This window comes from Bombus vosnesenskii, unplaced genomic scaffold, assembly GCF_011952255.1.
Source record: "Bombus vosnesenskii isolate JDL3184/JDL3185 unplaced genomic scaffold, Bvos_JDL3184-5_v1.1 scf7180000013352, whole genome shotgun sequence".
Taxonomy (NCBI): Eukaryota; Metazoa; Arthropoda; class Insecta; order Hymenoptera; family Apidae; genus Bombus; species Bombus vosnesenskii.
The window spans coordinates 1,795,616-1,819,375 of record NW_022882988.1 but is presented as its reverse complement, the minus strand read 5'-3'; the positions used below and the strand labels follow the sequence as shown (position 1 = coordinate 1,819,375).

At 37.3% G+C, this 23,760-nt stretch overlaps 3 protein-coding genes across 12 annotated transcripts; all 3 read right to left on the bottom strand.

Moving 5' to 3' along the window:
- Positions 1-377: 377 nt before the first annotated feature.
- Positions 378-4,577, bottom strand: LOC117236829 (keratin, type II cytoskeletal 2 oral-like). Its single transcript, XM_033500140.1, has 6 exons — positions 4,244-4,577; positions 3,834-4,120; positions 2,538-2,609; positions 2,385-2,471; positions 1,720-2,092; positions 378-1,217 (listed from the first exon to the last, which is right to left on the bottom strand). The coding sequence occupies exons 2-6, from the start codon at positions 3,888-3,890 to the stop codon at positions 907-909; spliced, it is 900 nt and encodes a 299-aa protein (XP_033356031.1). The 5' UTR covers positions 3,891-4,120; positions 4,244-4,577; the 3' UTR covers positions 378-906.
- A 718-nt stretch (positions 4,578-5,295) lies between these two features.
- On the bottom strand, positions 5,296-14,124 carry LOC117236828. Of its 10 annotated transcripts, XM_033500132.1 has the most exons (5): positions 13,955-14,124; positions 11,982-12,072; positions 6,892-7,494; positions 5,649-5,924; positions 5,296-5,548 (listed from the first exon to the last, which is right to left on the bottom strand). In XM_033500132.1, the coding sequence occupies exons 3-5, from the start codon at positions 7,492-7,494 to the stop codon at positions 5,465-5,467; spliced, it is 963 nt and encodes a 320-aa protein (XP_033356023.1). In that variant the 5' UTR covers positions 11,982-12,072; positions 13,955-14,124; the 3' UTR covers positions 5,296-5,464. The 10 variants fall into 10 exon arrangements, with proteins under 10 accessions (XP_033356023.1, XP_033356030.1, XP_033356025.1 ...); XM_033500139.1 differs by lacking the exon at positions 11,982-12,072; XM_033500134.1 differs by lacking the exons at positions 11,982-12,072; positions 13,955-14,124 and adding an exon at positions 9,610-10,489.
- Positions 14,125-17,454: 3,330 nt separating this feature from the next.
- On the bottom strand, positions 17,455-23,178 carry LOC117236945. Its single transcript, XM_033500404.1, has 7 exons — positions 22,828-23,178; positions 21,967-22,115; positions 20,974-21,096; positions 20,573-20,885; positions 20,330-20,493; positions 18,343-18,480; positions 17,455-17,693 (listed from the first exon to the last, which is right to left on the bottom strand). The coding sequence occupies exons 1-7, from the start codon at positions 23,090-23,092 to the stop codon at positions 17,607-17,609; spliced, it is 1,239 nt and encodes a 412-aa protein (XP_033356295.1). The 5' UTR covers positions 23,093-23,178; the 3' UTR covers positions 17,455-17,606.
- Positions 23,179-23,760: the final 582 nt, after the last annotated feature.

Genomic DNA, 23,760 nt, shown 5'->3' with positions numbered 1-23,760 from the left:
ACCGGTCACGCGATTATTCATTAAATCCGACTATTATCAGATACTGAGATTCATTTTCCTTCGTTTAATATTTATCTTATAACGAGGATCCATGCAGTGGAATATCAATTATGTACAAAATGAAGTTGAATTTTATTCGAATACACAATGGATACACGGGTTGTTTGCTTATCCTCGCATCTTTTCGTTATTCATAGGACGTGTTACATTCGAAATGTTTTCCGTATCGCAGGATTGACTCGTTTAACATTCCATGTAGTAGCCATGGAGTCTTTCGTGGTACATACGTGACTTCGAAATTCGTGGGTGAAACAGCGCAGCTGCCGTGAAAATCTAACGAGTCATTGTCGTTCGTTCGCCAATTATCGACATAAACAGCGACATTTTGTCATTCGTTATCTACATAAACGATGCAATGTGACTCACATACTTATCGGCCAACTGTTATCGAGCGTGTGATATATAAAAGTATATATATGTTATACAATACGTCATGAAAATTTAGAAAATCAAATTCATTTCGCCTTGCATTTCTTTTACGAGTCAAACGATACTCTGCTGTTCTTCGATGTCACTTCTCTTTACAATGGTAGAACATTTAAAGTAACGTGCACTGCTAAACATACATACGAACGTATGTAGGTATTAGGACATTTGGTAATCGAATGCATTTCATTGTTGTTATTCTATATTCTACTTATCTTATTATAAATCTGTCATTTCAATTGCGTTACAGGAGCCTTGTAATATAAAATATCAGACAAAGTAAAATTTGATTTTTCCAATAAATACTACAAGTAGATGTCCTAATTCCTAATACTTATGTACGAGTATAACTGGCAGCGTATGTTACGCGTGATAGAAAATTAAAAGATTGAATTCATTTCACTGTTTGATGAATTTGTTCTATGATTGAAACGATATTCTGCTGCTTTTGGGTGCAATCTTGTTCTGCAGTGGAGGATCATCTTCATAGTCTAGTCCATTTTCTTTATTCGGAGCAATTTTGTTCTGTATTCGAAAATCGTCGTAATACTTGTTTGGTCTTTTATCTTTAGGGGCGACTTTATTTTGTATGGAAATATGCGCGCTAGTTGGTCGAGAGCCAGAAATCGTACCAAACCCAGCGGTGATCCCATGCCAGGAATAATTTGTGTCTTCTTCTACGTTTTCGTGGACTTCATAACTACCTGTACTGCCCTGTCCTCCATGGGTACCTATAAAGATTTCTATATGAACCATCTGTAGTTTTATAGTTGTACTGTTTGATTCAGAAAAAAACGAAGTTTTCAAAACCTATAAACAAATATATAAACGGTAAAAAAAGCGGCACACCATTCTCTGGTTCTATATAATGATTCTCGTTAGAAGCTGCAATAAAATTCCTTTGCAGAATTTTCCACAATATATTCTCTATCAATTCCGTAAAATTTGTACCTTAAGATATTTTAGAAAAGTTTTGGCATACGATTAAAACGAGAAATCCCACATATCAACGTACAATTCACTATTCTTTCTTATTATCTCGATTTTAAGAAATTCGTTAACGACAGAAAAATACGCCTTTTGTAAAAATCTCCTATTACAATTGTTCGATTAATAGTTGAAGATATCGCACATATACCTTTGTCTTTCCCTTTTTCATTAATTTTTTTCAGGGATTTCGCTTTTGCCTAGTCAAGCAATACAGATATATACTCGATACCAGTAAATGTGTACCTTGATTTCCATGACCACCATGACCACCATGAACACCATGACCACCATGACCACCATGTCCACCACCATTTCCACTGTACCCGCCAAACGGACCTTGAATACTACCTAAGATACCATGATTACTAACCAGGAAGGAGAGGGTGTTTAAACCAAAGGAATTTTTGTTATTGTTCTTAACGTTTCTCTTCATTTGTTGCTGTTTGAAACGTTGTTGCTGAAGTTGCTCTCTTTGGAATCTCTGTCGTTCCCTTTGAGCTAATATTCTCTCTCTTCTTTCTTGGCGTATTCGTTGTAACTCTTCGGCATTCTGGAGTCTCTGCCCAGACGTTTGTTTTACTAGAGTCCCAACAGCTTCTAAGGTTGAAACAGGGATCTATGAAAAAGAAAGAAAGATTTATATTTCAAAGAAATTGCTAGGATAATATATAGATAACATGATAAAACACAAAAATTCGAACTGTGTCATATCGAGAGCGTGTTACGCGAGAGCAGAATATTATTGTTTGATGAATATCCAAAAGTATGTATGCACACCGAAAGTTTGTTTTGTTTAAAGAAAGTAAAAAAGAAAAAAAGAAAAGAAAAGAACTACATTTTAGGGATTTTTACGAAAACTGTATTTACGAAGAGTACGTGTTATATAAGTCACCGGAATATAAATATACCTTTAAAATACTATCGATGGCCTTAGAATTTTCTGGGCTAAAAGTTTGCACCGCGGCTCCTGTTTCCTTGATCGCCGTAATTGGAATCTGAAGCGTTAAAATCAATTTTTATTGGATCACCGAGAAACTTAAGAGATATTAAATAATACTCACGTTAAAAATACTGTCTATCACACGATCACTTTCACTCGGATCATTTTGACGCTTCATTCGTTGAAGGATCGCCTGAAATAACAGATTTAAATTCAATTATCAGGTCTCCATATCATGTTTAGACCATTTTTATTTAAGAAAATAATATATAATGACTATAGAATGACATTTTTATTTGTCAACATATAAAGCGACAATAAAACAACTTTTAATCATCTCAGTATAGGGGGAATTAACTTTCGATGAAATTTTGTAGCATTTTAATTCACTAAAGCTGTTCTTATAATAGTATGTTTTGACACTTGAACTGTGCTGTAAACGGAAGATACGATAAAGTTAATCCCACACGTTATAACGTCGCAAATGCGGGTAGAATTATCCGTACGGGAATGTGCATTGAATTACTTTTAAACAGCTATTATGCCTACATAGTAACTTTCTCTTTTCTACATATAGAGCGTCAAACGATTTTCTGCTCGATAAGTGTTAATGCAAATGCCAACGTGCCTTCTGAACAGGCGTTATTGTTCTTTTGTTGCATTTCTATTTGCGTTAATATCGCATACCGGAAAATTGAAAATTTTACAGATCAATGTTCCTTTCTCATTTGAAAATATCAACGAGTCTAGGTTCAAATTATAGTAGTTATACAGTATGGAAAGTTAAATTCTTTTATTATTACTTTATCTATTAATACGTGAATTCAAATATAAAAAACCATGTGAATGAGAATTCGCGTAGATGACAAATGATTAAGAGCCGACGAATGTTTTGTATTGGTCTTTAAATAATTGGTTTTGTATTAAGAGCGATTCAGAGAATGCGTGTGAAGATGTGACTGTACGTGTGAAAAATGTGTATTGTGTGTGTGAGGCCTTTACCAGAAGAATTTTGTAAAATTCGCTGAAGAATCGAGCGTCAAGATCCAATGAGAAAGAGTCTCAAGAGAATTGTTACTTCTTTTTAGTATTATCGAGTAAAACTCTACTTGCGATTCAATGTTCCTTGAATGATCTGAATTTTATTATCGAAGATCCAAAATATTTGAGATACCAACATTTTTTGTATATATACTCGGATAATGATTAAGCTTCACCACATTCATTGCAATTACGCTATAATGTCATGACAACAGAGATAAGTCTAAGGAAAGCCGATATTGATTTGTGTGAAAAGAATCAGTACGTTTATAATACTAAACACAACGATGTAAAATCCATCATTTGAACAGATCTGAAAGTTTTAACGTGTTAAAATAATAAGATACAAATTGTTGCAAATAAGCATAGAACTTACTGTCTCCGAAGCTGTCACGTACAAGATAGCGTTGAAAACGCAGATTATCCCAAGCATTGTTCTAACACCTTGATGCGACCGTCAAAGAATCTTCGTGATCTGCAAACTGCAGAACAGGTCGACGATCCTCCAATCTATAAGGATGATTGCAAGATCCCACGCGAGGTATCAACCAATCACGATGTAGGATTCCACGGATCCAATACCTTTTGACCAGTGGTCCTTTCTATTCCACGTAATCTTCTTACACACGATTTAGCCCCTCCTTTTTGTCTTCTTTCACCGAGCTATCGTGTTACGCGCATGCAACAACGTAAGCGGAATTAGTTATTTACATGAAAGTAACAGTAACAGTAACAGTAAACCCATGTATGAACACGAACAGACAGATGCAACAGCTAAATACTCACAGAAGTTCGACGATCAAACGAAAATTACGACCAAAACGCATTAAGGACAGCTGATGAATTATTATTTCTTTTTACGCTGAAAGATAGAATTATGCGAAGCAATTGTAAATGATTCTGAAGAAAGTTAATGAAAGTCTGATGAAAGATCATCATCTTACAATGGTGAATAAAAATTTCTCGTTACGTACATCATATTTTACTTTATACAATTTAAGAAAATGTTATTGTAATGTGTATGAATTTCTAATGTGTGTAATGTATTCACTTTATATTATTTAAACAAATTTTAACCAATATTGTAAAAAAAAGAGAAGCAAGAAGTAAATACTGTTATGTATTTACATAATATTATTTAAAATCTTTAAAGCTGAGTAAAAAGAACTTGTTTGAGTGGGAACTTTTATATACCTCTGTATATTATTTCCAATAAAAGATAATGAGCGATATAAAGTCAATATACATATGTATGTATGAAAGCAGACTTTGAATTCTTCCTGTTTTAATTAACCTTTAATGAACCTCGTAACACGTTGTTTTAGTATGCCAACGAAATTATCAGTCGTGAATATGTAAAAATACGTTCAGAGAAACTACGTTCAAAGAAACGTTTCAAGAATATTACTTACAATTAGTGTAAACAGATTTACTGTTCGTGATCCATGGAACAGCACTGATCGTGTAGTTCTTGATCCGTCTGGTTGATTCACATATAAGGGCGAATCCAGTGGTCCCACGCCGCGTGTCAACCAATCGAATTCAGGCAAACGTGCTTTCTACTTACCTCTTCTCGAATTTTCGTCTGATTTTTATACAAGAGAACTGTTAAACCCTGTTTCACTGATTACCTGCGTACAAATACGAGAGCGCGTAGGTCGTGTAGGACCGCGTTACATAAATATCGGACGATGATCTTTGAAAGTGACGTAACTTGAGCCAGCATAAACACCTATGATCTTTTGTGCGTTTTGAAACAGCCTCGTTTGTCCTTGGCTCTTTTACGAGACGCACTATTGGAAATAGTATTGGAGTTGATTTTATGGCAATTTGAAATATCTTCGCTTTCGCTTTCAACTTTTTAATTCGAATTATAAAAAGAAACGGTCTTTTACACGTACTACTAGTCGGTTAAACTTATGTTCGATCTTTGGCTACATGCTTGGAGGATGTACACTATCGAAGAAATTTTATCAAATAAGAAATGTCCTAATGCAATCAGTCGTTTTAAGTGTCCCTTCTGTCACGAAAGAAACTGCCTATTTGGTTTCCTAGATCCCTCTGGAACTCTTTCACGTTTGTTTCCGATTGCTGGAAAATGTACAGACAAAATATGAATAGGTCAAATGGCCGGATAAATCGATCATTAGAATCAGAATCAAATTGGAAGGACTTGAAAGAATCGTCTTACGTTTAATGCGTCTTTCCATTCGATATTAAAGAGTTTAACGAGCCCCAAGACGTTTCGCCTGATTAAACTCTGTAGCGCTTGTCTAGTTAAGACAAAGGGCGTGGTCGTGGGTATTGATGTCGTTGTTTCTGTTCCATTGACGTTGGTCATGTTCGATGAATCTGCATCCTTTAGGGATTCTTTCATCAGGGTACTAGCAGTAGCCGAATCAGGAGCGATGCTGTTATTGATGATGGTGGCGATCTCCTTGATCGCTGATGTCGTGTCGCTGATTGCCTGCAAGCATTCGGAATTTGTTTTACAATTCAGCTTTTGTTACTAGTAAATATAAAACCTAACTCATTATTTAGCGAATTATCTTTCAGCTTGTTGTTTCGCTGCTTAATGATCCAGATTAGAATTTTTCCGTGCAACGAAACAAACATATATACTTGAGAAGAAAGACAATTCTCCCTTCTAGTAAAAAAATACTGTCAGAATCGGAATATATGGTTTAAAATAACGCATAAACGAATAACGTATAAATGGTAGCGCTGTGAATACAATTCATGGTTTTACAGGTTCAATCCATTGTGCATTGGACTGCTTGCCACCTCTAAACTCTCTCACGCCCAACGACCAAACCTTCGACACTCGACAGTTACGTGACTTCGAGTCACTAGCTATCGTGGTCATCTGCACAATCTCACCCGCACTTTCACTGACCATACGCAGTTAAGTGTACATTATCCTTTTTTCTTCCTTGTAACAGAGGGAGGGGAAAATGCACATCCGCATACCAGGCAACTTGAATGGTCCGGTTATGTGGATTTACCATGATGTCATCGCCGATCTATTAAAATCTCCTTGCGTACGATTTTATCCTGAAGGGAAACTGGGAACTTGTCGTGACCATTGGATGAAGAATACACTCTTACACAAGTATACTTTGTCTATCATAAATCGATCGATATCGATCAACTTCGTAAATTGAGAAACGAAAGAAAGCAACGATGTGTGACATAAATTATCGTTTTTAATTTTCTTTCAGATTTACGATCATTTGTTTTCATTCTCCTGATAAATATAAATTTATTCTATTTCTGGACCGTCTACTTTTGAAGAAGTTAAATACTAATCATACATTTGGATAATACTGTGAAATTAACAAAAAGTGGCGTCGATAAATTTGTCTTCTGAAAAATTCAAATATCCATAGTCTAACCACTATACACTGTACATATGTAGACAGAAAATGCCTTACCTCGAACGTGATTTTTGCCAAGGACCAAAACAATCCCGGCTTCTTATTCTTCACTTCTCTGACAACCCTCTTCGATTCTTCCGAGATGATCTTGTCTCCAATTACATTCGTATCAAAATCTTTTTCACCTGAATCCTCAGACAACAGTCGATCTAGAATCCTCATCTTTTCTATAATTGCCTCCTCATCCAAGTCACTCTTTTTATCTTCATCTTCAACGTTTATTCTATCTTCTTTCGCTTTCTCTTCACGATCATCCGATCCAAAATCACTATACCTGTTATATACTCCTGGCTGCACCGTTTCTGTCATTCCTTTAGAGTAACTCAGCAGGAGCAAAGGTTTTTCAAACTGATCTTTTTCTGGAGTGGCCTCGGATGTTTCTCTATACTGTGCCACGCGTGGTAAAAATTTCCCAGTGCTCGAAGAATCGTATCGTTCAGGAAATTGTGCAACACGGTGCACCGGGTCTGATATGTGAAATGCAGGATTGTAGGGCTCATAATTCGTCGAATAGAATCCTTGAGGATCGCCATGGAGGGGATGCACGAAGCAAAATAGCGATAAGCCGGCTGCCAATAAATTCATCGACGACGCCTGCATCTGCAATTAAACGCTGTTAATCGGTCACAGAATTTACACGTGGAAGATATCTAAAGGTAAATCTAGATTGCACGCTTCAAATACGTATCGTGGATGATTCGTTCACAGCGAAAGAAGTAAAGATCGTTTTCATCTGTATTTCATCCAAAATCGATATCCAAAGCGATCAATGAATGAAGTAGAATCGATCTTTACTTTTGATGAATCGAATGAACGATATCGATACGATTCGTGCTGAAGCGACACTGACGCTACTAATGTCATTCAGTAACAAATACACAGCCGTTCAGGTAACATTGTTTTGCCATGTAATTAACTGTAAGGGGAATGTTAATTCTAACACTTCGAAAACCAGTGAAACGAGTTCAATCAATGAATTAATAAATACTCCATTCACCTTTCATATTCACTGTGAATGATTCATCCGCAACACGTATCCAGGCTATCAAAAATGTAAATTTCGTTTTAAGGTACACTCTGTAGACAGACTCGGAACAACTTCTCCGCGAAATTACGCCACGTACTTTCTTCGCGAAGAACTCGTTGGGTGTCACGCGAGGAGAATCGATTCGACGTTTCACTTAAGCCACGAAACTTTCGTGAAGAAGAAAAAGAATCGGAAAAGCGATGAAACCGCGACTGCCAGAACAGGTTGGCTATTTACACGAGCCGTTAAAAACTCGAATCTCCATCGGTCGCGTGATTCTCATCACGTAAGCGTGGCACGAATGGTCGCCAGGAAAATAGCAATAATACGACTAACCAAGCAATTCGTATTCGTGATACGATTGGATTCAATTTAAAAAGTACTATCGATTAACAAACGGGGGATACGTCTTTAAGAAACGCGGGAAATCGTACGCGATGTTTTTACTGAAACGTACGATTATGAGTCACGCATGAACCTCGTTGAGAATTAACGCGTGAAAACGGAATGCGAAGCTTTGTGTCTGAAGTCGGTGGAAAATTTCAGAAATACCGAATGCCCGTGAACCTTCCTCGCACTTTCACTTCTTGCACTTTCCAGTCTTTCTTGCACTCCCGAAGATACCGGTAAATGCGATCGAACAACGGTTATGTGTTTTATTTGATCGATTAAACGAGTGAGATTCGATTCGACGATGAAACGGTTGTAACCTTCGTGCCAGATCGGGTGTGACTGTCCAACGACGATCGGAATTTGGCTTTTCGTGACTCCTTGGTTAGATACTTCCCCTTGTGCTCCATTTCGACGCAACTTCGAGTTGACGCGTGCAGGGAATTCACTAGCAGCGATATTTCGACAGTTTCGAAATCAATTGACCAACGAATTTCGAATATGATGCAACAAACATCGTTCTTTGTTGTTCCGCGCCAATGAAAGGACCGTTTAACCAATAGGTATTTCTTGTTTGTTCTTATCATTCCGGTTTATTTCTTCGTTAACATTAGCTCGAGATAGTTGGAGAATGTCTATTTTTGTTGAAATTGAACGCGAGGCCGTCAAGTTTTTTAACGTTTCTCGAACATTCGTTGCTCTCGATCGTTTCTAATCGTTTACACTCTGGACTCTATATTTTGTAACGGGTCGATGCATGGAATGATTAAGGAAGTCTAAAATCAGTTATATAACCATAACATACACCTGGGCTAAGTGAAATCGGAACACTGTTCGTTGATCGAGCGAGTAATTGGTTCGAGATCGTAGTACCTTATGATCGTCGTAATGGTTATGAAGCAACGTCGGTGCATCTAAATTACGCGAGTGATTATACTTATATATGTCGTTCAATTGTAAGTAATAACCTTCCAGTAAGATGGTTGTAATTATCATAACGAAGTGGACAACTTCCTTTCACGGAAATTATGTTCCAACAGGAAGAATATTTTTTGAGTAATTTTTTTGTTTGACTGATTTGCAGACATGTAAATGGCAGCCGAGGACAAATATAGATGGCGAGCATACAAATAGAGACATTCTAATGTAATTTGTATAATTCGTTTCCAAATTAATATCATTATACTGCACTTATATAGAATATATTTAATTATATAGCTGTTTCAACAATGTAACTAAAAAGTATAAACAAACATTAATTTCAATTTCATCGAATTGTCAGAAATGTTTGTACTTGCATCGTCGATCAAAAGTATTAGCACACATAATCGTTACATTTATTCGAGCTTATTGACCGTAACATGACGCGAATGACATAACAGATTTTCAATAAAGTAACTGGAAAATAAAAGCACTTGAAAATACTGAATTTATACTAAATATCAACAGATGTCCTAATACGTATAGTCAACAATATATTTCTACACACAACGCTATGGATGGTTGACTGGGTCTCTGACAGTTTCTGAAATTTCTGAAGGTTGCTCCTCGATCTTTTTTCCTTTTTGCCGTGATCACGATTAAACCGGACAGTCGACTTTCTACAGAAGTTGCACGAGTTATCGCGTTGTCGATTATGCGATCGCGCGAAAGGACTCGGTCGATAAACCGAATCGTTGAAATCAACTTTAGTCGATGTAATCAACTTTAAGGGATTACTCCTCAAATTCTGCCAATATTGACCGAATCCTTTCTTCCTCTAAAATCTTCAATTCCGATTTCAAATTTCCCATATATCGAGGAAATAATGGAACAAAGCAAACACAAAGAATCTCGATGGTGGTTCTATTAGAGTCCACTGTCTCGCGTCCACTTCGATCCTTCGAGTTGGCATTCGTTCAATGATGCTTGATGCCCCTCAATCACACACGTCGAATTATCCGCCACTTTTCGTTCGCGATTACGAAATTTCTTTCACTGAAACGATTGACACGCTGGAGCAGAAACGTGCTGTCCGAGGTTCAGTCGATACGGTACTTGTAGGTTAGCCCCGCTCGAGCATCAGAAGCACGTGGATCACAGATCATGTTTCACTTTCACTCTTGGCCGTCGCGCGACCACGTGTTTCCTTGAACATAAATCGATGGTAAATGCCTCGCTCGACGTGTTACTTCATTTTTATTATGCCCGCGATGCACTTTCTTACCGTCGATAATGGAATCCACGCGGACGTAATTATTTTCGAACATTACCACTGATGAAGTTTCGCGTTTTTACCATTATAGTTGGTTGCACTTTTCAGTGTTTTTTTTTGAATTATGAGATTCTGACGAGTGGTCTATATTTGATTCGGGTCGTGAATTATTTACCGTAAGTTAAGAGTTCGAGTTTTAAAAAAAGAACGCCAGAGTTAACAGACTAGCGGAAGAAAATGTTGGAGGAGGGCGGATACGATGCAATTTCCAGTCAAATTATTCCTTCCACGGTCTAGTTGTCACGCGTCTTTCTTTCACCGTACTAGGAAACGAAACGTTTAGAATGGGAAATAAACTGCGAAATAGTATCGAAATTGCCAAAATTTTGTATATTTCCATGCTGGCGGTTATAAATTTTCGGGATATTACAACTTTTCTGCACAATAATTGATAACTAATGATGAAAGTAAGTCAACAAGTTACAAGGTGTATACCATAAAGTTCTCTTTCGTAACTCTATCATTTTACGTCAAATAGTTCCTTGCGCAAAAGTAAATCGAAATTTTTTCGTATAAAGCTTTGTTTTCAAGATAGATTATCGTTCCAAATTTTATGTAAGCAAGCGTTTTAACGTTTGCTTTAAATCTCTCTTATGTATCCAAGGATCTATATATGTACATGCGTTACGCAACGCGGTTTCCACCTGTTATGAGTCAGCGGTTCTCAGCATGCGTGGAATTGACAAAAATTTGGAGTAAATTAGACTCGGAGTTTGAGGTTATATGGAAATTAGTTTTACGATCGCCCGCCATTTTTCGAGCTCGGACGTTTACGATTCGCGGACTAGCAAAGGTACAAATATCGTAACGTATCGGAGAAAAGCGATATTGTTTCGATAATCGAGGAAATAGTGTCAATGAATTATGGAATCACGGAACGTAATTGTGCTTTGTATCTTAATCGATTCGTATAATTATTCAATTATGTTTATTCAAAATTCAAAGATAAAGCATTCGAGGTATAGTACTCGTTATATTATTTATCGATTGTTTTCTAATCTTTATTTTGTAATTATAATACATTTACTAGTCGAAACAAATGTGTACTTAGCTTCTAATTCTTTAATCGTGTTTCTAAAAATATCAATTTGCATAAACATCTGTAGTCTAATTACGCCAAAATTCATTCCTATTTTTACTGTATGTAACAAACATTTTTTTAGATTGTCTAACCTAATTTTTTAGGAGATTAAGTCGAACGAATTAAATGACAGACAGTCACTGAATTACGCTAGACATCTTTCGCTGCAATCATAGAAAGTAACCCTGAATTCTTAAACTTCATTTTTCAAGAGCGTCGATTCGAAACAACAAGATCAACAAAACTCTCCCTTTCCAAAAGTACAGGAAATACCCCTGTAACTTTTCTTCACTGGTCCAAGTTAACATACCATTGCAGATAAACTATCTACTTACTTTTATTTGCTGCGTACAAATATTTATTGCGCAATCCTGACCGTCTTCGTTCACGAACCCTTATGCAATTCCTTGTTATCCTGTTACGTACCTGGAAGTGTACAGGAAATGGCTAATATAATTTTCTAATCACAATAGGAAAAAACCACGAAACTCGAAGTGAATTACAAGTGTTGCACGTGGTGTTGAAGTTACGGGAATCGAGTTCGATATAGAGAACATTGGGACGCTGGTCACGAACTGAAGTCTGGTGTCTTTTGCAACAGCCGAATATAGTAACACGAAGGTGCAACGTGAAAAAATAAGTATGCAATTTATCGTGTCACTCATATGTCGGTATATTTGAGTCTCTCAGAAAATTTAATTATATGCGATCAGTTCCTTACTTTCGTAAATTTCTCAGTTTCGTGACACAGGTACACGAAGCAAGTGGATTCTGAATGTTTAGAAATCTATGAGAAATTTGAAACGAAACGGTGTATAAAACGCACCAAACATATAATCGAAGAGATAAGAATCCAAAGGATAATGTTCGTAATAATATCTAACGTGTAACTCGTAATAGTATCTCCTATTCTTTAATTACGAGTTTCAATATGAATTTGCATATACGTATGCAGTCCACAATTGACTTACATCTGTAGGTTTATTTATAATTAACATAAATAATACTACAGTGAATTCTGAAACAAATAATACTACTAAATTCTACTAAATATGTAAATAGTGCCTATGAATAATAGATAAGCATTCAAAGCGTTAAGTAATATGTTCATAACAACATTGCTTTTCTCCTATTTTTCAATCTATAGGATCGATCAGTGTGGTAAATAAGAGTAATAAATTCTAAGATAAATTTTAAAAACTACTATTTTTTAGATATTTTAGATATTTTTAGATATTTTTAAAAATCACAATTTTTTTACTTTTTCGATTATTATATAATTTTTGACTAACGTAGCTTCTGAGTCGTTTATTGATGCATCTTTTCTTACTAATTGAAGAAACATCGACTGGTTATCAAAACGATTCTTGATTTATAGATATGGGCCAACAACATTATGAAACAACGTGTTTGCTACGAAAAAAGATTTCAGTTCTTCGCATAAATTTTACCCATATGGTATTTCGGCTATCGAGTTGTATAATAAAGCGTGGTCAAATCTATTCTTACATAACGTTCTCGTAATCGCTCACGAAACAGTGATCACAGGTGTTTTGACCTCGATACCTGTCTAGGAATTCGGTATAACTATTTTCTATAATGAATGAAAATGCGAAGGAAACAGGAAAATTAAAAAATATCACTTTCATTTACATATTAATACTGTATGTCGATAACAGTGATAGTTCGTTTTAAAAATTAAATGGAAGCGATTTGATAAATAGAAAATCACCAATTATGGCATTGAAAAATACGCTAATATTTGATAAGCAAATACAAAGCGATTACTGAGTGAATAATTTGACAAATTCTGCATTCAATTGCACTAATTATAAGCTCACAGCACTATGACTTTTAGTGAAAATCTGTTAATCCCTTGCACTTCATTAGCACTGCAAAAGCGACATCGTGTGAAAATCGTATCTTATTATAATCGACGAAAAGCAACAAACGGAAGCAAGCTATTGTATAAAAAAATCTACACTCATTTATAACCCTTTTCTTCTCAAATCAAAATCCTTCGTTTCGAAAGATTTCATTATACAGGTGTATCAAAGTCGCTAGTTGAATCGTATTAAAAATTTTTCGAATTAGAAAGAGTTAAATATAACAAGCTGTCAATCTTATCAGGACGAGAATTTTCAAAATTCCGTAATTGTTTCAAGAATAGTAAAATTTAAGAAAATCCTTTATATCGAAACAATTTTCAGTCATTCCTTGACAGTAGTTCTCAAAAGTGGAATGATATTTTACGGTAAGATCAAAAACTAAGAATGGATGAAAGCGTTTAGACATTTATCAACTATACCTTGACAATAGTTCCTCAAACTTGTTCAATCAAGCAGAAAGACCGTATCAGCTTCTGCAATGTAAACCGATGTTCGTGGCACAGCGAAGATATATAACGTGGCGATCGAACGCGTAAGAACAAGTGCATCTTGTCGGACGGCAGACCCGTCACTAACGAGATGAGTCTCTCCTCCTTTCAATATCTCGAATCAGTACCGAAGGTCGTTCACGTTTTTACGAAAGACCTCGCGTGTATCATCGCAACGGAACAGATTTACGAAATTTTAGCGTCCCTCATTCCGTCACCCATTTCTCCAGCAATCTCGCGTTGCGCACGAAGGAAAATTTCTCATGATGACGCACCTAAATACCCCCAGATGACTATGTGCTCTATGGCAAATCCGTTAGACGCGTTTCTCAGAAAATTAGGCAATAAACGATTCTTACGTAAACGCGGGCTAAACTATTAGCAATAATTTTAGTTTTATAAATTTTAATATTAGTACCAGATCTACCGACAGGTGAAATATGAGACTTGTATCAAAGAAACCAAATTCGAGAGGTATACGAAAGAATATACTTTGTCTACGCATATGCCAAGTTGTTACATAAGTTTTGTCCGTCAAAGTAAGTCTTTCATAAACTTGGTTTACAACATCCATCCATGTGCTGGCACGATGTGCCTCTTTTGTAAATATCTTCAGATTTATCATTAAAAAGACATTTATTATATTTATTGCAACGTTGATAGTTTACTCGGATGAACCAAGAAGCGGACGGAATATACACATCAACTTAATATTTTACAAAAAAAGTACTCAAATCTTCAAAAATCCGACGTTGCAAATTTATCAAATTTCTATGAAAAATTATGAATTGATCATTTTCACCATTCTGACAGTTCTAATTTTAATGAGATAACAAAATTGTTATGAAGGTGGAAAAAGAAGTAAAAAATATTTTAATTACTTTAAAATTAGCTTTTTAAGTGACATAAATGGCGTTTAAAGTATCATAATTGGCGCCAGCGTATCTGTAGCTGGCGCCTCGCGCACTGCAAACCGCTTTACTCTCACCATAACGGGAAACCTATCTACAGGCGATCTTAAGTAGTCAACTATCGTAAAATTGTCATCTTCCTATAGCTCTTGAGAAATTTTATTACACCGCAGGTTGACAAAGCGATCATAAATTAACGATTATATTGCGAATTTTTATTTTTCTCATAAATCATCCGCTGCATAAGACGTGATCACAAATAAAAGAAACGCATGATCGGTGACAACCAGGAAAGTACATAACATACACACGAGTGATAATTACTCGCTCATCGATGTCTTAGAATATCTAGAACTAGGACATGTAGGCTGCATCTCTCCATGTCGGAGTCGACGTCTGGTTGCATAATTACACGCATTTCTATTGAATCTTCAGCTAAACGATACAAAGTCCGTCCAATTTTTTAACCTACATTCACGAGAGGATGCAATATACATATGTTGGTCCTTGAATCATTTACTTTTTATTATTTATAACTACCGACGAGGAATTCTTAGAATAGTATTGTGTACATAGAATTCTATTGATCTTATACCTCTGTAACTGCAGACCTTAATTACGTCTATTCAAAAAAGAATAAAAACATTCCAAGAAACCAAGCGTTTTCTAGTCTATAGGTCACATATCAATATTTTATATAATTGTACCGAGTATAGTTGCATAATTTTGACAGTTTATCATTAGGAAACTGTGTGTGTGGTAGGAACATGCATGCGTTGTTAGTTGCAATCGCATTCCTAGCCTATTTTTTCGTTTCTCATTCGATAGAGTGTCTGAATAATGCTTTCACCGGACACGGAAGTTTAGACGAATAATTAATAGCTGTTTCCTCGAGTAGCACTTTTTGGTGTCGCGAGATTATTATCTCGGCTGTACGATGTGTGAATTGATTTCATTACGTACAGACACCGATCAAAGATACTCGAGATAAACCTCACCTTTCTCTGCTATTTAATTACACAATTGCAACTTAAGTTACAAGATAACTATTTAAAGATAGTATTATATATTAAAATATATACATGGAGTTATACTTTTACTTATGGTTTCGATTTTCAATTATTCGTCTGAGGGACAAAGATCCCATTTCTCAGCGTTTCGTATTAATCAGCAGACCATTAGTGGTAATTACAGGCATCGCAAAACCTTCTGCATCGAATTTAGTATGGTATATAATATATAATAGTATGAAGTATTTAAAATACAATCTAATTTGATATGTAACAGTGTAATTTTCGTCTAATGACCTGTTAAGAATTATTCACCTCTCAACGTTTATTAATTAATTAAACTCTAAGTATATTTTTCTTAGGAAACTCGTCTTAAATTTTAGTACCATGAGTATCGTGTATTCTTTATAGGAATATAAAAAGATGCCTTTTTATTTACATAGTGATTAGACTGCGGATATTTATATAAAATCATATTTTTATTCGATACAACTTATTATGATTAGCTTTGAATGTTTTATACACCTTTATATGTTACACGCATTTTTGCAGTTTCAATTTTCCATAACTGCATACAAACCCGCAGTGTATTAATATTTATTAATAATTTATAAGAAAGCAAATCTTTCTATAACCCAAAGAAAAGTTCTGAAAAGATTAACGAAACAATTCTGCCCGTGGCATGGCAACTGTACTTACGTCGTTCTCGTATCTAGAAAGTATCCCGGAAATCTTCAATTGAAAACTATTTTCCGATGATAGGTATTTACAAGGAAATGGGAAGTAACGTAACGAATTTTGTTTACAAAAACGTACACACGTTTATTGGATCGGAAATACAGTTAACAAGTTTGTATTTGTAATAAGTGCTCGCAACACTTCTCCACGATTCTGATATCGCACATTGTTATTTAATTTGTTAAAGCAACAACCGTGTAATATGTAAATTATTGCAGCGTTGTACTTCCTTGACATCGGCACGCGACCATTGAACTATCGGCTTGGCGAACAATAATTTATGGCAACGAATTCGATAGGAACGAAGCGACGAACGATTAACCGCGATCGCAGCCATCGTCGAAATTCCATAAAATCAGCCTTCGTTGATGTTAGCTATAAATTGCGAGTTTAATCTCTGCAGATTCCATGTTTCGTCTACACAACCTTGTTCTTTCATAAGTTACTACATAGTTGAACAACAAATGTATTTGTTCTTGACAAAAATTATCTGGCATTTTAATGGGCTACGTCTTCTCTTCAAAATTATCCGAGGTGACATTTTCATTATTCATATTTAATTAGGAACAATTTTTCCTCAAAGGATGGAAAAGAATTTAGTTTCGATTGAGTTAATCAACGTACAAAAAGGTCGATAAATATAGTTCTTCCCGTAGAAAATAAATTTCTTTGGTAAAATATCTAACAGGCACCTCCAATTTCACCTAAGGTCCTTCTGATCAGGATTCTCGTAAAAAAAAAAAAAAAAAGAAAAAAAAGAAAGAAACGACGAATATTCCATAATTTGGATTCTATCTTGATAATTCAGACTATTTGCAAGGATCACTGGAGCCCGCCTCTCGATGGCGTGTGTCAAACAGGACCCCGTGAAGATGCTTGAAGTAATAATTGAGCTATTTGATTGCCGCCTCCGAAGAGTTCCTTCTAGTGAGTCTTTTCACCAGAGAAAAGGACAGTATTGAATATTGGTTTAAGCAGTTCTACGGTTGATTGTGTTCGACGTGCTGAATTCTACAAATCACAGAAAAAGTCATCTTTCAGTATGGTATTAACGAACATGCATGTTAAAATTTGTTCCGTTCTTTTCCGTATCGTTCTGAACGTTAATTATTAAATAATATAAACGAAGATTGATGATAATGATTTCGGAAAATTTGAAACGAGAATGATAAATAATTGATTTGTTCTTCGAATGCATTTATCGCGTTATCAATTTACCATTAGTTCGTACACTCTGGTAAAATTGATCAAAATATCCGGATACCTACTGTAGATAATTCTAAGCCAACAACTAGCAAATTAATTTAGCATGCAATGGATTAGTTATTCACTTTAATTTGCACATATGTAACCGAGAAATGTTCCACTTTAATCTCGCGAATGATACGCATGAAGAACCGCAACGATTTTGTAATAAATCGAGTGAAGGGTGATATGTCTACGTTAATTAGTCAATCCGACGTAAAAGCTATGAAAAAAATCGTTGCATCGCAAATAAACTGGAGTAAAGTGTCGCAAGATAATCCTGACAACGCCCAATAATCGTTTCCATCAGAAAATATCTATTCCTGTCACTTTTGTTCGGTCAGTCTATAAAACATTAAACGTCCAGTCGAAAAAGAAATGATCCGATTAAGTAATTATAGGTTTTGCTACTTACCATTATCATCCTGCTCAGGATTTTGCTGACATTGGTAAGTAAGGTGAAACCAGAACCGAATACAGATGGTGGTACGTCCAAGGACACCCTCATCCTATCGAAAGTGGGGATATCTTCTGTGGTGACCGAAATCGGTTTCTAAACACACGTAAAACCAGTCAATGATAGTTCGCCTTTCACAGTGTATAGGCTACACCGTGCGATCAATATCGTAAATAAATGTACCGATATGATAAAAAAGGAAAACGGGGATAATCGATTTATTTCTTTATATCCTTCTTTTTTTATTTGTCTTTTTTCTGTCTATAGCATATCCATGGCGTCGTGTTTTCATGCAATAGCAACAACGTGTAGGTAAATTATTCCTCTGTGCATCGAGAAAAAAGAAATTAAAATAGGCGTGTCCGATACGTTGGTATTCCAATATAATTATCTAACCTTCCGTTAAACTTCTTGGTGCCTGCTATCGCGTTCAATATGTTCGCAAATATTTGACAAATATCGATAATTAACTATCTCTTCACGATGCTACGATAACATCGTGCAATCCTTCTAATACCGACTTTAAAGATTCTTAGAGATCCTCTTAAAGATCTTCAGAGAAGGATAGGAAAGGATGCAGGACGTCGATGGCGTTCGTAAAAGACTGAAGTACTCGATTCAAAGACAAAGAAAACCTGATCGTGATTTTATTGAAAAAAACAATTATCATCATTATCAACATCTACCATTCATAAACGTACACCGTTAGAGTGTATATTTAAAGAGCGGTTAAATACTCTATTTACAATTGATTTGCACAGCGTTGAGGTACATGGGACGAGACAGTCCCACGGCAACATACACCTAAGGAATTATTTACAGATCGCACAATGGTGAATCAATTTCATGGGTAACTTCTCGGTAACATTAGCCCGGAAGTGGCGAGACAGGCGAGATAGGGGAGATCTCTTGCGTGTCATTCTTAATATTAGAACATTACTTGTGTCGCCTGTGTGATCCTGGCATTTTATCGGCCGTGCTAAAAAGAAAAATCCATTGTCGTAGATATATCGTCGTACAGTTACGAAAATTAAAGACGCTCGTTTATATGACGTTCGTACAATCCTCTCGTTATTTTCTCTTTCTTTTTATTGCTTTTATTTATTTGTTCGCGCATTAAGATGAATGTTTAGTTGCGTCATGGATCTTCTCTCAAGCGTGGCTGATCGATGATCCCTTTGGACGTGTCCAAAGGCCAAGGTCCAATGTCCTCGTTTGCACCGCATCCGCTTTTTAAGCCGTATAATACGCCCCTTGCGGTGGATCGTATTCGTACTGTTTATGCACAACAGTTATTTTAATTGGCGATTTTGACCGTAGCCGCTTTGTGAAGCGAATCTTCCAAACGTGCTCCGTAGCGGGTTAATTCAGCGCGCGATACTCGACAACTAGCAACGTAGTTATACGTTTTTAATCGTGTGTTTTTGAGCAAGCAAGTTATTTGAAAAACTAAAACTGCCATGAAAAATTCCCTCACGGTATAATAATAAGTAAAGTAAGCACATGCGTAGTTGGACGGGTGCAATGAAATAACGAAAGTTCGACGGATCGTTTTAGTATGCGAGGCTAAACGAAGTCATGCCTCTAATTGTTATCTTTGGCGCGAATGAAACTTAACCGACATGCAAGTTTAACAAACGAGAGAGAAATGAAACTGAAGCTCTCTATTACTCCTAATCCCTTGTTAAATGTCTGCTTTCATGGCGGACGACTCTCCACAGCAAAGAGAGAACAAGCAAACAGAGGATAAAAGAACAGAGACTCGTTACCGAGTGTTGTTACTAATTACGAGAGACGACGAGCATAGAACTCACTTCCATCGGCAACATTCATCAGTTGCGGTATAACAGCCGTGTTGTATAGATAGAAAATATAGAGAAGATAGAGAATAGAGAGAAAAGAGAAAAGGAGAAGAGAAAAAGAAAAACTGTTATGGTATTCCTACCCCGTCGCTAACATGCCCGTACGATCCGTAGCCGGTGCTTCCTTCGCTAAGACCAGAATGTCCGATGTCTTTGTTCTGACTCAACTGACTCAAGCTGCTGATCTTCTTAGACAAAAGGTTCCCAATAAGCGCGAGCGCGTTTGACGAGTCTCCGTTTCCTTCGTCTGAAAATCCCAAATTATATTAAACAAGTTATCGATTAAACAAGATTCCGATGCAAAAAGTGCTTATTTCTTATCTTACCTCCGTTGTGTCCATGCGAATCGGGCGTCGAATGAGAGGACAAGCCACCGGCGAGGGCAGCAAGCGGCTGCAACTTCGAAGCGGTAGCACCAGCCAATCCGTGCTTGAAGCTAGAGACGAAAGTTTGCGCGCTGTTTAGTACCGGGCCGATGCTCCCGCTCGCTGCTTTCAGTTTCGAAGCGACCAGATCACTGATGAACTTGCTGGTTGCCGAATATTTGTTATCAATGCCATACGCAGCGTTCTTCACTTTATTTGCCTCGTCCAACGTACCCAGCGCTTTAGTTTTCGCATCGATGAAGGAATCCAGCTTCTACAAAGAGGTTTCGATGTGAATAAAATCTCTTACGGTTTAAATTACAGCGTTTTACTTTTCCAAGCAGAGAATGTCGAACACTTACGCCGAAAACGAAATTGATTATTCCATTGGACACGCCCAGCTTGATGACGCCGACTTTCCTCTTATCCCTGTCGGTCCTGTCTCCATCCGCAGCCTGATCATCGTCGGCCTCCACGATGTATATCTAACCGAAACGAATCGCATTAATTTCTTCTGCAGACAGGAAATTCGTCGTGGAAACCATTTCATCGGGGAAACCACTTTCCCTCTGTGATCGTATTAAACGACGAGTCGAACGATCAAATTAAGCAACCGGGGAAAGGAGAGAAAGGATCAAACGTTTAACGTTTCATCGAAGTATATAACGTCGAGTCAGTGAAACTTCAAAGTGTCTTTAGCCGATCGTTCCAGAAGATTCCACGAGACGGCACCGTTAACGATCAGACTTTGCGTCTATCATCGTCGACCAAGTTCGATTATTATAAAGACAAATAGCGCGAGTTTTACGCACAAGTTTTCCATCAACGAAGAGTGAAAGAGTCAAGAGAGGCTATGTACACTGTGTACGGCCACGTGCGCGCATCAGAAATTCAGTTACGCGCGCGTATCCGGCTTCGCGTGTCTGCGTTCGTCGAGTTAGTCAACCACTTTCACTCTTCGCTCGTTTCTTCGGCCCGCCGTGCTTCTCTCTTTTTCTATTCGACTTATCGATCCGTCTCTCCGTTCCTCTTTCTTCTGTTTTCCTAATACGTTCTGCGTGATCATAGACACGATACGTGCGTACAACGGAAGAAAGTAAGGGGATCGCAAATGAACTCGGTTCACTCGAGCATCTACTTTGAATTCGTGCAAGAGGCGGCAATATAATAAAACCTCGAAATAGGCGCTTTCACTTTCGCGATTCACAGCGGGTCCCCTCTTGCGAGTCACATTTTGATTCCATTTGATATCCGTGGTTTTCGCGTGATTTCATACGCGTGCTGCGTAACGACTGCCTCCCTCCCCTGCCTTCCCATTCTGCTCGTTCGTCGAAAAGAATTGTAATTGGCCTTACCTCGTTCAATGGATTGAGATCCTCGGATTCCGCTTCCCTTTTGACGATAGGGCTCGAGTGTACGTAGGCAACGAGCAACGCGAGGCCAAAGAGCACGTAAGTTATCCTCATTTTGCTTCCTCCTCTTTCGATACTCAGCTTCGTTTGTTCTAGGGAAAATCGTGTGTAGTGAGTAAAGTAAAACCGCTACCGGGTTTTCCTTAAAATAAAACGACACGTCTAACTAGAAATGTCAAGTGAAAGGATGACGGAGAACAAATAACACGGATTAAAAATCTATGAAAATTATATTCGTACGTTTATCGAGCGTATCGTCATACGAAAACTCGTGTTTGTAAAGATTGTAATCATCCGAAACGAATCTATTGTACAGGAATAGGAGCTGACAATCGATCGATTATGTATCAAAGAAAATTACGTCCTATAGATTTGCGAATAAACGCGAACGATTCTAATTAAAGGCAGGAAAGAATAACAATATAACACAGAGACAGGAACTGCCAACGATCGATGGATCAATCGATAATTACAAATTTACGAATCATTAAGGACAATCGTAACTGCAGGCAAAATATATAATAATAGAGATAAAATGAAGTTTTCACAGAACACTCTCCGAATCGCGAAGGCGAAAACGAAAAATTACAATTAAAATTTGTAACGAGTTTGAACGACCTTTGATAGCTCTAACCGTTCTGTCAACGAAAGATACGAGTAGCAGATCTGTGTACGGAGCGGCAAAGAGGCCACGTGGCGAGCTGTCAGAAATACGAAGATACGCGTCGAGAATGAGTCGAATGTGTGATCAACTTACAGATAGCGTGCGAGCGTGGACGCGAGTGCGTGAGGCGAGATGTGTACCTGGCGGAGCGCGAGGCCCGTTTGAGGACCACGGTGAAGGAGATCCCGATGTCTTAGCAGGCCGAATGGGAACGAAGGCGAGCATGTGTGCCCCTTCGAGAATCGAGAATCGAGCTTCGAGAATCGCAAGCCTCGCCTCCCAGGTGGGGCAGGTTCGATTTGCTCCGCGAATCCCACGCAGCCTCGTTCTCTCGGCTCTCGAAATCACCGGATCTGTCCTGCGAGCTCGTGATGGGGATTCGCGACAACCTATTCGCGACTTCATACAACCATCTGCATAGGGGAAGATGCCACTAACTAGTACGCGTCTAGACGATCGTCCGGGGAAGTGATTTCAAAATCGTGGAATAAGTGGCGTTTAATGGGACCAGGAATGGTGGGGTGATCATAGAGGTGGGAAACTGGAAAGGTCAGAGCTATTCGGGTGTGAAAGTGGAAAAAAACAAGTGGAACGATGTCATCGAACGACAGAGTGCCTGCGGCGACAATGACAGTGATACAACTAAAGATAATCGCATTATGTAATGTTTCAGGTGGTAGTAAGAAACTCGTAATTGTGTTAGGTTGGTGGGAGAGCCAGTCGGTCTTTTAACGTTGTTTAACGTTTCTTCGACTGAGATGAATACTTTCAAACGATTCACGCCGTTTAGGTACCGTATTTATAAAACAGATAGCTTTCGCTCGAGCTTGTTATTGAAAGATAATCTAAGACCCAGCAATATCCATAAACATGGAGCAGGACAAAATCTGTTTCTGGCCATTAATGTTACATTACACAATTATAAATTTGAAAAATATGTAAACGCGACTACTTGAAATTCTTCCTCGCTCTGCCTATTCTTCGGATACCTTTAGATTTTCACCTTCGTTAACAGAAATCGGTCTCTTCTGATTTTCGAAACGATAGAATATAACTGAATAAATAGAAGGATT

Coding starts and splice junctions, on each gene's coding strand:
- LOC117236829 (XM_033500140.1), bottom strand. CDS start 3,890: ATGCTTGGGATAATCTGCGTTTTCAACGCTATCTTGTACGTGACAGCT. Junction 2,610..3,833: donor ACGTGACAGCTTCGGAGACA/GTAAGTTCTATG, acceptor CTGTTATTTCAG/GCGATCCTTCAACGAATGAA. Junction 1,218..1,719: donor TGGTGGTCATGGAAATCAAG/GTACACATTTAC, acceptor AAATCTTTATAG/GTACCCATGGAGGACAGGGC.
- LOC117236828 (XM_033500129.1), bottom strand. CDS start 8,898: ATGATAAGAACAAACAAGAAATACCTATTGGTTAAACGGTCCTTTCAT. Junction 7,495..8,631: donor ACACCCGATCTGGCACGAAG/GTTACAACCGTT, acceptor GTTTAATTGCAG/ATGCAGGCGTCGTCGATGAA. Junction 5,549..5,648: donor AATGGAAAGACGCATTAAAC/GTAAGACGATTC, acceptor TACATTTTCCAG/CAATCGGAAACAAACGTGAA.
- LOC117236945 (XM_033500404.1), bottom strand. CDS start 23,092: ATGAAGTCGCGAATAGGTTGTCGCGAATCCCCATCACGAGCTCGCAGG. Junction 20,886..20,973: donor TAATCAATTTCGTTTTCGGC/GTAAGTGTTCGA, acceptor ACCTCTTTGTAG/AAGCTGGATTCCTTCATCGA. Junction 20,494..20,572: donor TTCGCATGGACACAACGGAG/GTAAGATAAGAA, acceptor TGGGATTTTCAG/ACGAAGGAAACGGAGACTCG.